Below are 13,631 nucleotides of genomic sequence, written 5' to 3' on the forward strand. Positions count from 1 at the left end.
TAGAACTCGCTGGTGGGCGACGCTCCTCCACCCGGAGCGCCCGGAGCGGGCGGTTTGGGGACGCCAAGGAATGTGGCCTTCTCCCAGCCGTGTCCCAGGCCGCCGCTGGCGTCGGGTGGCGCTGGCCTTGCGCCGTTTAGTGGGAGGGCCGCCTCGCGCTGCGTTGGCCGCGCGGCGGGAACTCGAGGCCCCATTGGCCGCGCTGGAGGGCGCGGCAGGGACTCGTGCGCCAACGGTCCCGGGGTCCGCGGCGTCCGGGCGCTGGCAGGAGGGGGCAGGGCGAAGCGAAGGCCGAGGGGATCGAGAACAGGGTGGGAGAGCCAGGCTCGGCGGGGCGAGGCCCAGGGCCCGGGCGGGGGTGATGGAGGAGGCGCTGCTCTCTACCCCCATCAACCCCAACAACTTCCCCGCCAAGCTGTGGCGGTTGGTGAACAGCCCCCGGTACCGCTCGATCCGCTGGGATGGCCGCGGCGAGGGGCTGATCATCGACCAGCCGCTCTTCGAGGCTGAGCTGCTCAGCCCGCCTGGGCCCGGAGCTGGGGGCGGCAGTGGCGCTGGGGGCAGCGGCGTGGGGGCCACCGGGGCCGAGCCCGAGCTCTTCAAAACCTCCAACTTCACCAGCTTCATCCGCCAGCTCAACCTCTACGGCTTCCGAAAGGTGGTGCAGTGTGGACCGGGCGCGGCGGGGCCAGGGCCTGGGCCAGGGGCCGTTGGACCGGCGGGCGACGGGCCACTCCACCACTTCCACAGCCCGCATTTCCGCCGTGATCAGCCGCAATTGCTCGTGCACCTCAAGAGGCTCACCAGTGCCAACAAGGCCAAGCTGGCGGCCGGCCTGGAGGTGCCCTGCCGTCCACCCAACCGCTTCCAGAGGCTTTTCATCACGTCAGCCTCCGCCTCGGCCTCGGCCTCCACCTCCCCACTGCAGCACAAGGATCCGCCGCCGCCGCCCGCGGGGCCCCAGCCAGAGCCGCATGGTGAGTCTGGACGCTTGGATACTCGTCCTCCGTGGGCACACGGGCAGCAGGGTGCTACGGCGAGAGAATATTTCTGCACATTCTCACCGCGGTGGTGTGGCGAGGGTGCTGGGGACCCGCTTCAGTAGCATTATTCTCACCCCAGTGCTCTAGATTGAATGCAGGAGCATTTAGCTTCTCTGTGTCTACTAGCAGCAAGAGGGACTTCTGCTTTAGGCTCCCCCCCCATTTCCCCAAGAGTTTGAACCTCAAGAATTTACCAGCTTCCCAAAGCCCATAGTCATTTACCTTCCCAGGACCCAGTTTCTCTACTGTGACCATCTAGAATAAGTAGTCCTGTGTGAAGCACAGGGTCTGAAAGAAATCGAGAAGGGCCTGTATTGCTCCAGCAGGAAGCAGAGCACAGTCACTCTGCAGGTTAAGGCATCAAGGAACAAAGTCACAGCTAAGAAAACTTAGAACATTGTACAAACCAATGGAACGTGGAAAGTTGGAAAAAGGTACCTTGAATGGAAGTTTGTCCTTGAAGGGATATACTACCTTTCACTACCTGACACAACTAAGAAATCTTGGAAGAAGTGGTATAACAGTAATAAGATTTAAGTTTCCAAATAATGTGTAGCATGGTAGACATTGTTTGTATCTCTTAAGGGCAAAAATATAGATTTACAAGATATTGTTCCTATGTAGAATGAATTAGCTAAATATTTCTTTTGTTTCAGTTAATGAGAACTTGATGCCCATGACTTAGGTGTTATGGTTAGACAAACAAGGCAAAAATGGTTTACTTGTTTTAGTTAAAAAGAATTGTAGAAAGCACACATTTATGGCCTTTGGATTTTTCACTACTAGCTATACTCTTTCAGCATTGAAAAGTCTTTATGTAAGTCAGCATTTAGAATAAATTCAGAAACCCTAGCAATAGAGAATTATTTTATGGACCTGATATTCTTACCCCTCTGCAAGGAAGGTGAAGTTGGCAATATTCCCTTTCTCCTAGTAAAGAGTCTAAGATAGGAAACAGTACACTAAGAAAGCAACAGAATATGACGAGAATTTATTACTCTGCTTCAGCTAGGAGAATAACAAACATTTTCAGCATGCTATCATGGATTTAACATAGAGAAGTCTGAGTTATTTTTGAGTTTCGGAAAAAATTAAAGTGTGCAAATAACACTGTGTTCAATTTTACTTAGGCCCAGTACCAAGACAGTACTTTCTTCATTTGGAATTTAGAAGATAAGGGACCAGGTTTTGTGTCTGTGGAGTTTAGAAGATAAGGGAATAAGAGTTCTGTTGTCAACTTGGGGAAATAGCAGTGGCAGAGGAATGTTCTAAAGGAATTCTAAAGGAATATCAAGCCACTTCCAGGTGATGGCCATTGATTTCAGTGGTGAATTATATGGGGAAAGACAGTGGAGACAATACCGTGGTGGACATTTGGCAGAATGTCTTGACATGGTCCTTTTTTGTTTTGTTATTCTCCAGGTTGTGTCTCTAGTGGGCATAAGGAGAAAAGACTAGAAAATATATTCTTGGGAGAAATGGGATAACAACTTCAAACGAAGAAACATGTAAAAGCCAACTTTTGCTTGCCTTTGTATCTTCTTTGATCCTGCTCACTTACTTTTTTTTTTTTTTGAGGGGTACTGCGGATTGAACCCAGGAGTACTTTACCACTGAACTACATCCCCAGCTCTTTTTACTTTTATTTTGACATAAGATCTCAATGAATTGCCCAGGCTGGCCTTGAACTTGAGATTCTTCTGCCTCAGCCTTCTAAGTAACTAGAATTACTATACCCAGTTTCTCTAATCTGCCTTAAACCAATTTGTATTCTAAGGATAGAGTTCATTTTAATTAAAGAAATACAAAGAAAGATTATCTAGAATTTGATTTTTTTCACTTATAATTCAGTTATTGGCATTTTAAAGATTACTGTTTGTTGAAAAAATTAATTCATGTCTTCTCAGTATAGGTAATATATTAATACCTAGGTAATTGTTATTTTCATGCTTTTTTTTTTTTTTTTTTTTTTTTTTTTTTTTGCCATTCTACCTGTTGGCGTGTGCAGAAAGATGTTAGTTGTGGATTGTGTACTTCACAGCCTTGCTTTACTAGGGAATTGTGTTTCTGATTTAGGTGGAATGGAATTCGGTTATAGATTCAAGAATACCAGCACAACTTTGTTTTGTTCTCTTTATATTTTCTAAGTCCTTGGCTTTTCTATTTTTTCCACACCTAATTTTTATTCTACTTGAGTCTTGCATTGATTATATGCCTGAGTACACTGCTGCTTCCTAGTTTCCATTTTGTTTTCTGTCTTCTACTTCAGTTTATGGTTTGAATATTCTTTTTTACAGTAGAATCATCTATTCTAGGACCTAGTTCTCTTATTTAGATCCACTGAGCCAACTGTCTTGTTCACCTTTCAAGTATGTACTTGATAAGAAATGTGAAGATCCCATGTTTTCCCCTTTTTTATTCATCTGCTATTGTTATTTTGTTTTTGGTGGCAATTTATTTTCCAATATTTGTTAAAATGTTCTAAACTAAGTAGCAAGTCTGGGAAATAGATAATCCCTCTTTGCCTGGGTTCAACAGGCAAGTTTTGGGATTCTTCCCTGGCAATTGATTAGTTTCACTTCTAAAAAAGGAGTAGAATCTTTAAAAACAAAACCATTCTGCCCTACATTTCTAGAATTCTGGACTCAAACTTTGCCAAATATATCTTATAGATAATGACATAGACGATGCTTTATAAAGTTTGTCAGAATAGAGCCCTATGAGGTAACACTTATTAGAAGAATAACTAAGAGGTGAATATATTTCAGGGCTTCATTTTTAAAAAAAACAAAACAAAACAATGCCCTTCTAATCTTGACAGTGTTGTTATGTTATCAGCATTTAAAATAGATAATTAGCTGGGGTTGTGGCTCAGTGGTAGAGCACTTTCCTAGCATGTGTGAGGCCCTGGGTTCGATTCACAGCACTGCATATAAATAAATGAATAAAATAAAGGTCCATCAACACCAAAAAAAAAAAAAATCTGTTAAAAAAATAAAAGAAAATAGATAATTAACCATCACTCAAGTTTATCATGATGGAAGTAGAATTTATATTTTAATTCAGATATAAACTACAATTTGAGAAATCAAGGTAGAGAATTCTTTATTTTGCTGCTTAAGTTATTGACATTCTGAAAATTAATTCATAGGTTATCCCTGAAGAGGGTAGAAGAACTAGCGAGCTACTGACTGTAGGCAACATGTAGTTTTGTCATTTGAAGATATATCCAAGGAGAAATCAAGTGGGGGTAGTTTGAGACATCTAGAAATATCCATTGTGAAGAGTAACAATTTTTTTAGGAAAACAAAGGATTGTCAGTTGCAAGTTCAAAGTATGCATGCATATGGAATTACTAGTCAAATAGCATCATAAAAACTAGTTTTGGTACTTTAAAGGAATAGTTGTTTTAAAGAGACGTATAATTAGAATATAATCAGTCTTCTGAATTAGGATTTTTATTTCTCTCATTAGATGATTTTTATTTCTCTCATTAGATTGATTTCCAGGCCTCCAGAATTGAAAGGTTTCTAATCTAATTATTTTGAAAAGTAGAGTTTTGGGAGAGGGAGGGCACTGGGGATTGAACTCAGGGCCTTGCACATGCTACGCAAGCACTCTGCCACTGAGCTACATCCTCAGCCTTTTAAAATTTTTATTTTGAGACAGAGTCTCACCCAGGCTGGTCTTGAATTTGCAATCTTTCAGCCTCAGTCTCTCCAGTAGCTAGGATTACAGATGTGCACCACTATGCCTGGCTAGAATATTTGAGTATCATCTTTCAACATGTAGTTTAGGACTTGAGTAGCACGTAAGATAGATTTTCCCTCTATTTTACAGATTTATGAAATAAATTGAAACTAATTTGTAAACCACATAATTTTAACAGAGAACTTTTTTACATTTATTTGTTTATTTTGTATCGGGGATTGAACCCAGGGGCACTTAACCACTGAGCCACATCCTCATCTCTTTTGTATATTTTGTTTAGGGATAGGGTCTTGCCAAGTTGCTTAGGACCTCATTAAGTTGCTGAGGCTAGCCTTGAACTTGCTATTCTCCTGCCTCAGCCTTCCGAGTTGCTGGGATTACAGGCATGTGCCATCACACCAGGGACAAAACTCTTTAGGAGTAAATTAGGCTATCATTGTTTATATTCAAGAATCATGATCTGTAAAATAAAGTTTAGCCTATAACACTTATATTCTTTCTTATTACATACTATTATCCCCTCTCTCTCTCCCTCATGTTTTCACTTTCTACCTTACTAGATAAAGGAAAGAATTATGTGCATGATAATCTTTTGAAGCTGGTATGTTTTAACAACTCTCCAGATGATTCAGATGTATATCAGTGTTTGAAGGCCACTGAGATCTGGGCCCGGTCACTACTAGAGAAACCTAAAGGAAAAAAAAAACAGGGAAAATGATGGGTTGATTTAGAGACAGGGTCTCACTGAGTTGCTTAGCGCCCCCACTGTTGCTGAGGCTGGCTTTGAACTCCTGCCTCAGCCTCCTGAGCTGCTGGGATTACAGGCATGGGCCACTGTACTGGCTCATTACATTATTTTTGGCTCATGTCATTATTTATTCTACACATTTTTTATGTATATGGTAGAGTGCTTATTTTTCTGATCATTAATAAGCTTCCCCCAAAAGGTTTGAAAGAATGAATGGAAAACTAGGGAGTAGTTTACACTTTGGAAAAATCTGGGTCAGTCAACTGAGGTAAAAAGTAATATGATATGGCTGGGGGCTGGCGTTGTAGCTCAGTGGTAGAGCACTTGCCTCACATGTGTGAGTTATTGGGTTTGATCCTTAGCACCACATTAAGAAAAAAAAAATAAAGGTATTATGTCCATCTCCAACTAAAAATATTTTTTTAAAAAGATAATATGACCAAAATCATCTATAAAAGGGTTTAATATGAATGTTTAACTTTCGATTTAATGATGTTGGAGTTTACCTCTTATGACAGTAATTTGAGAACAAAACAAAAGGTTATTTGTTTATTCTTTCAGCATTATATGTATAAACCCATATTCTGGATTCTGAACTTGCTATTGCCAAAACTAAATTTCTGATGTGTTAAACAGCTGATAGGTGAACAAGAGTATTTTTTTAATTGTTGAATCTTTTTAAAAATGTTTTTTGTATTTTTTATACCTTTAATTAATTAATTAATTTATTTATTTATTTTATGTGGTGCTGAGGAGTGAACCCACTGCCTTACACATGCTAGGCAAGTACTCTACCACTGAGCTACAATTGCAGCCTCTAAAGTATTTTTTTGACCTTTGGTTTACTATGTCTGGTGGTTTAATGTAAAATTAGTAAATGTGCTCTTCCTCTTTTATGCAGGACCAGTGGCTGTAGGACAATTTCACCGGTCATTCCGGCGAGATCATTTGTCTCCTTATTCCTACGTATCAGCTTCATCCCACAACCACAGTACTTTCCCTCTGAAAGGTTTAGATCGGACCCCGATTCCTCCAAGAACATGGCAGAACTCCCTTGGAATGCACCCTGGACAAGTGGACACATCTCCTACTTTTTCAGATAAAGGGGTTCCATTTCCTGTACTGCAGAGGTTTCCAACCGAGGTTACCTATACACTGCAGCCCAGTGCCACATCTGTACATGTTCAACAAGGCCCTCAAACAATGGTCAGCTCCTCCCAAAAATATAGTAACTACACACCCTCAGCGCAGTACTCCCAAGCCTACTATCCAACAGGTATGAGAAGTTCAAGTTCACTGTCTTCTATTAAGGTAGTTTATAATCATATTTATATTTTAGTTCATTTTAGTCTCTGTGTGCTTCAACATAGGTGGTATGAATATTAAAAAATGTCAAAGATTTATTAGAAAATATTTTAAAACAATACATAAAATTTTATGTGTACTTAAGGATTGTGAAAATTTTGTTGATGCCTAAAAAAGAGTATGTTTTCAGTGAAACCTTTTGTATTCTCAAAATGTGTTCTATTTTTATAATTAAGACTTAGTATTCTGGAACCTTACTTTAATTTTGCCCTTGGTATAATGTTTTATTTTTTAAAATATATTTTGTATGTGATATATTTTGTCTTTAATATCATAGATGAAGTTTCATAGTGAAATTATTTTAGTATCTCAGTACGAAATTTAATAAAAAAGCATGCTCTCTGAAAATTAAATTCTTTAGTAAAACATGGTAAATAATGAAGTCCCTTCAATGTTCATCACAGCCAAATAAAAATTGGGGAATAACAGCAGGAGAAACTGACAATGGCAGCTGACCTGGCATTCAACCAAGAATTGAGGATATGCTGGTAGATCCCAAGCCATTAACTGGGAATTCTTATAATCGTAACCTTGTGTCTTGCTTCTCAGAAAAGGAAAAAAAAATTTTTTTAATATATCTTTTTTGCAAGATAATGGTCTTACCATTTATTTCAAATTATTTTCTAGTTTGAAGAAACACTATAGCAGTGTTATGTGTTTCATTATGTAATATACTTTACACAGAATGATGAAATGGGGCTATAGAAGGGTCACAGCCTTCAGAAAAGACCAGAAAGAAGGAACACGGCATTTCTTTGTCCTAAAAATTAAGAATCTGGAAGCATTAATTTTCTCAGTTTTATAGATCTATAATCAATCTCTAGAAGTATTTTGTTAGACCATTTCTTCCAGGAAGGACTTAACAAATATAAATAAGTGAAAGGAATGTAAATCAGGAAAGGGTAATTTGTTGCCATTAAAAGTTATAGATCTGGGGGCTGGGGATGTGGCTCAAGCGGTAGCGCGCTCGCCTGGCATGCGTGCGGCCCGGGTTCGATCCTCAGCACCACATACAAAGATGTTGTGTCCGCTGAGAACTAAAAAATAAATATTAAAAAATTCTCTCTCTCTCTCTCTCTCTTTAAAAAAAAAAAAGTTATAGATCTGGTGCCTGTTCTATTTGTAATAGTACTTAATATTTTCTAGTTGTTAATATTCAACTATGTACTTTTATTATTGACTTAATGCATTCTACCTAAAAGTAGAAGTCAAAAGGATTGCTTTGTTTTCCCCAAACATTTAATGTTATAGATATTAAAATAACAAAACTAGAATTTAAATTAAGCTGGGTTCTATATTTTTAGAGCTGCTGTTCTTTTAGTGGAAGGAGTTGAGAAGGAAAAGGGGAAGTGAATTGTATGGAGTAAGGATGATATTGAACTTTTAATCATTTTGCATAATAAAAAATAGGAGAAAATGGTTGTCTTATGTAGAAATCCTTTAGGCCTGATTTTTTCCCAAATTTTCAGCTATTACTTTGGAGAAAAAAAATTTAGGGTTGGGGTTGTAGCTCATTGGTAGAACGCTTGTCTAGCATATATGAGGCACTGGGTTTGATTGTCAGCATCACATATAAATAACTAAATAAATAAAATAAAGTTCCATTGACAACTAAAAAATTTTTTAAAAAAATCTATGCAGTCTTTAAAAATAAAAGATGACTAATTTCATGTTTATAAGTTATGTATCTTAAATATAGCAGTAAGTGTGGGTTGGATTTTTATTACTAAAGAGTTTGATCTAATATTATAATAAATTAGGCATTGCTATCAAAGTTCTTATTTTGCCCACATTCCATGTATGCATAGAATATAGAGAGGCAGACTTTGTCTTTCTTGATTTACATTTCATTTCTCTTAATCCCCTCCTTTTAACTGAGACTAAAGAATTGCCATAAATGTTTCTCTTTGGTTTTTTTTTTTTTTTTTTTAACTACTAAAAACTTAGAAGCTTCTGTAGAGTTGGAATTTGGAAGGACTGCGGCAGAAAGGTGTAGAAATGTGCTCTGACCTTTCAATTTGGAATTTTGGAGGTATTTCCCTTTGGAAATATTAGATAGGGTGGCTGGGTGCTGTATTGCTATAATCTTTAAGGTATAAATGGTTATAATCTGTGTTGTTTCTCTGGGAGGTTTCTCTTCTAAGTTCCAGGCAACCCTCATAGAAACTCTTAGTTCTAAATTTTATAAGTATTGCTTACAACACCAACAACCACATCAATTAATATTATTCATTCATTGTAGAAATACTATTTGTGAAATTATGATGATCTTGGATATATTATTTTAAAATATTTTAACTTTGTTGTAAACTTATAAATTGAAAGTCATTTCCAAGAGTTCAATGTAAGGACTAGAAAAGAGTCGTTTTAAAAAAGAGCAAGTGACCTGGGGTGTAGCTCACTTGACTAGCATGGTTGAGGCCTGGGTTCCAGCTCCAGGACTGAAGGAGAAGCAAAAACGGTTTTTGTAGTATACAAGCACTTATAAAATAGAATCTTGTGTTTTTTGAATTTTGATTTTATTGGTCTCCTTTAATATGGACTTAAAGTTTCTGAAGTTAGAAGAATAAGAAATTTCATGATAACTTATAATACATAGGATAGTTCTATGATAAAAGTAGGTAATACTACTTTGAACATTCAGAATATTATGTAAATAAATTGTTCAGTTAAATATAAAAGAACGGCTATAGAAAAGAAAGTACCATAAAAATACTGTACAAGTATTTAATTCTTCCAAATTATGGGTGAAGGAAGCAAAAACTAATGAGTAATCTCACCAATATTTGTTGAGGCCTATTTAGGAATATCATTACAGATTATTTCCCCAAAATTACATAGAATATTGGCTCGCAGAGAAAAGGTGGTGATCACTCAGATTCATCTAAATTATAACAAAAGGACTAATTTAGACCTTTCCAAATGAACTATTTGACTTGAGGTTTCAATCAAGGTTTTTTTTTTATGTCTTTTATTTATTTTATGTGGTGCCCCATATGTGCATGAGGCAAGCGCTCTACCGCTGAGCTATAACCCCAGCTCCTCAATCAAGTTTTAAAACAACACTCCATATACAAATTTGTTGTGTTCAAAGTAAGCTTAGATCTGGCCTTGATTCAAATAGTACATTTTGAATTTTATATTTCATAAATTATTAATTTCTCTAATAAAGCCAAACTCTGAGACTAAAGAATTGCCTTTGGACTGACTCATGAAATGACTCATCAGAATCACCTTTTATTTCTTGTCCTTCCCTGAAAGTGTCAGTTTTCTTTGCTTAGCTTGTTTACATTTTTTTCTGTTTTTATTACTCCCCCAAATGACAAAGTATCCTTTTTCCAGTATTAGCTGACTCTTTTTAGTCTTGCTCTATCTAAAATTTAGTTTTTTTCTCTGATGTTATTTTCAATGTGCTAGTATAATTTAATTTCCCTCTTTTATTAAAAAAAAAATTCATTTTAGGCCTTTTTATTTTACTCATTCTCCACTATGTATTTGAGCATACATTCATATTCATACATTCATATTTACATATAGAGTCCTGTATCAAGGAATATTTCTTTAACATAATTCGGAATTAGCTCAAAATCAACTTTGCCTCCTTTTCACAGTTACATTTTGAGTTTTCACAATATTGATTAAGAAATTATAGCTGCCATTAATATCATAATTTATTTAACAAATACATGGCAATCACGATGACAAGGCACTCTTCCCTATACTTTTCAAATATTCATTCATTTAATCCTTATAGTTAGCTTATAAGATAAGTAGTATAATTATCCTCATTTTATTGATGGGGAGACTGAAGCATAACTAGTAAGTGACAGACTGGGAAAGAAACCCCTGCAATCTGGTTCAGTAGTGCTTTCTTTTGGCCACTATGCTCTGTTGCCTGCCTGCCTGCCTCTCATGGAGGGTCTTTTATCTTTTTTTCAGGGAATCTTCTAGTGTATCTCTTTCCCAGATTTAGTTATTCCCAGATAAGTTAGATAGTTCAGAAACTGATGGTAGATCTACAGTTGTCTCCTTCTGGTGGTAATGTTACTATTTTGGATTATTGATTTATTCTGTCCAAATAGAGGGAACATACTCCAGTTGCTAGAGTAGGAGGTTTATTTTGATAGCTCTGGGGAGAGGAGCTGCCTCTAACTCATTTCTGTATCCCCTACACCTAGCATAGTGCTTGACTATATTGGGCCCTTAGTAAATAATTTATTGAATGGAATGAACTAGCTCTAGTCCCAACTTTGCAGTTAATCTTCTGATGTGACTTTCAGTGGATTATTTTACCTCACTAAGCCTCAAATTCTTTTTCATAAAGTGGTCTTGATACTTTGGGTCAGAAACTAAATGAATTAATGAATATAAATAGATTTTTTGATTTGAAACATGATTTACATGTAAGATATAAAATGTTTTAAATCTTTGTAAAATGAGCCTAGATATTAATATTTATGGACTAGGGGCTGGGATTGTGGCTCAGAGATAGAGCGCTTGCCTAGCATGTGTGAGGCACTGGGCTCAATCCTCAGCACTACATAAAAATAAATAAATAAAATAAAGGTATTGTGCCCACCTAAAAAAACTTTTTTTTGAAAAATACTTTATGGGGCTGAGGCTGTGGCTCAGTGGTAGTACACTTGCCTGACATGTGTGAGACACTGGCTTCAATTCTCAGCACCACATATAAATAAATAAAATAAAGGTCTATCAACAACTAAAATAAATATATATATATGCCTAATTTATTAAAAAATATTTTATGGGCTAAAAATTTATAAGAATATATACTTTTCCCTAAGGTACACATGATATTTTTAATGAAAAATATATATCCTATCATTATTTCAAATGTTTCCAAATTGGCATTTGGGCAAAAAGTGTTGCTTATTAATGTTTTAAAGTCTATTTAAATATTTTTTTGGGGGTGGAGGTACAACCCAGGGCCTTATTCATGCTAGGCAGAGGCACTCTACCACTGAGTATACAGCACAGTACGTTTAAATTTTAAAGGTTTGAACTTGAGATTTGTAGTCCTACAATAATGTGCATGAACAAATATAGAATATGGAGTTATAATGGTTTTCTAGCACTGTTACTCTTGTGCACAGGTAGACTATATTGTCAATTTCTCTGAAAAATCTTGATTTTGTGTTTGTATAAAAGAGGAACTTGTAACTAGGAAGCCTTTTTTCTTTTTCTTTCTTTCTTTCTTTTTTTTTTTTTTTGTTTTACCTGCCAAGAGAAACAAAGTGAAAGCAGATTTGCCTTTTTCATTGTAGTAAAATATCCATAACATAAAACTTAACATATTAACTGTTTTCTGTGGCATTAAATACATTTGCCATTAACAACCTGCATCTCCATAATTTTTCATCTTCCCCAACTGAAACTCTGTACCCCTAATTCTAAAACACTAATTCCCCATTCTTCCCTTCCCTACCCTTGGAAACCACCACTCTGCTTTCTGTCTCTATGAATACTGTAGATAGGAACCTCATAAAAGAGGAATGCTGTAATATCCATCCTTTTGTGTCTGGCATATTTCACTTAGTATAATGTCTTCAAGGTTCATCCACATTGTACTATGTGTATGTGTCAAAATTTTCTTTTTAAAAGGCTAAATGATAATGCATTGTATATATGTACCACGTTTTATTTATCTGTTTTCCTGCTGAAGGACACTGAGTTGCTTCCACCCTCTGGCTATTGTAAATATTGCTACTAGGAACATGGATGTACAAATATTTTTTCCCTTCTTTCACTTTTTGCATTGTATTCACTTCTTTTGGGTATTCAGATGCATCTAGAATTGTAATGGGATTATGTCCTAGTAAACCTATCGTATGTTGAAAATATTATGTAAAATTACCATACCAAATTATCATAGCTTAGTAATATAATACATTGTAGGGTATTGATTGTTTACCCTCACAATCCAGCTGTGGCTCACTGCTACTGTCCAGCATCTCAAGAGAGAGAATGGTGCCTCATGTCACTAAGAAAGAGATAAAAATTTAAAAATCAATGTCTGTTTTCTGCTGAATACATATGCCTTTTGCACCATTGTAAAGTTGAAAATTCATAAATGAAACCATTGTAAATCAATGACTATATGCCCAGAAGACCTTTTCTTTACCTCTTCATAGATATTGGAATTCTAGTTGCTATAGTAACTTATCTTGAAATTAAATTTACTATTAAATTTTCTGTTTCTTTTGAGCATTTATATTATTGGACATTTTCTCACTATTAACACTGTGCTATCCTGGAGGAGATTCAAATCCAAAACAATTATATACTTGAAATTACTTCCATAGGATAAAGTGTACAAACTTGTTTGCCTCACCTATGATCAGAGTAATAATTATGAGTAATTCTGGCTTTTTTATTACTCAGATTTTTTAAAATGTTATCAATGCTTATATTTGAAATGAATTTCTATTCATTTACACCTTTTCCTTTCATGCGTGGTTTAATACCTTCATTGAACATTGCCTTCATGAAGACCCGAAAGATCTTTATGCAGATGAATGTCTTAGCACATAGTGATATTCAGTTTTATAATTGTTAGTGCTTTCATAATGCACAGATTAATTTTTCCTATATTAGGCACATATTGGATTTCCATACCTAGGTTTTCCTAATTAGTAAACTTATTAATATATCTTGCTTTGTTCTGTTTTATTGGTTGTACAAAGTGGAATTGCACTGGTAAGGAAATAGCCATTGAGGAATATTTTAGAATTGTAATCTATTCA

General features: G+C 36.6%; 1 protein-coding gene across 1 annotated transcript in view; it reads left to right on the forward strand.

Moving 5' to 3' along the window:
- Positions 1 to 108: 108 nt before the first annotated feature.
- Positions 109 to 13,631, forward strand: part of Hsf5 (heat shock transcription factor 5) — a 40,596-nt gene continuing 27,073 nt past the window's right edge. The window contains exons 1-2 of the mRNA XM_015495418.2: positions 109 to 977; positions 6,404 to 6,778. Of these exons, the coding sequence (XP_015350904.1) occupies positions 362 to 977; positions 6,404 to 6,778 (991 nt within the window). The 5' untranslated portion in view covers positions 109 to 361. The remainder of the gene's footprint in view (positions 978 to 6,403; positions 6,779 to 13,631) is intronic.

The sequence above is a fragment of the Marmota marmota genome, unplaced genomic scaffold (assembly GCF_001458135.2).
Source record: "Marmota marmota marmota unplaced genomic scaffold, marMar, whole genome shotgun sequence".
In the NCBI taxonomy this organism is placed as follows: domain Eukaryota; kingdom Metazoa; phylum Chordata; class Mammalia; order Rodentia; family Sciuridae; genus Marmota; species Marmota marmota.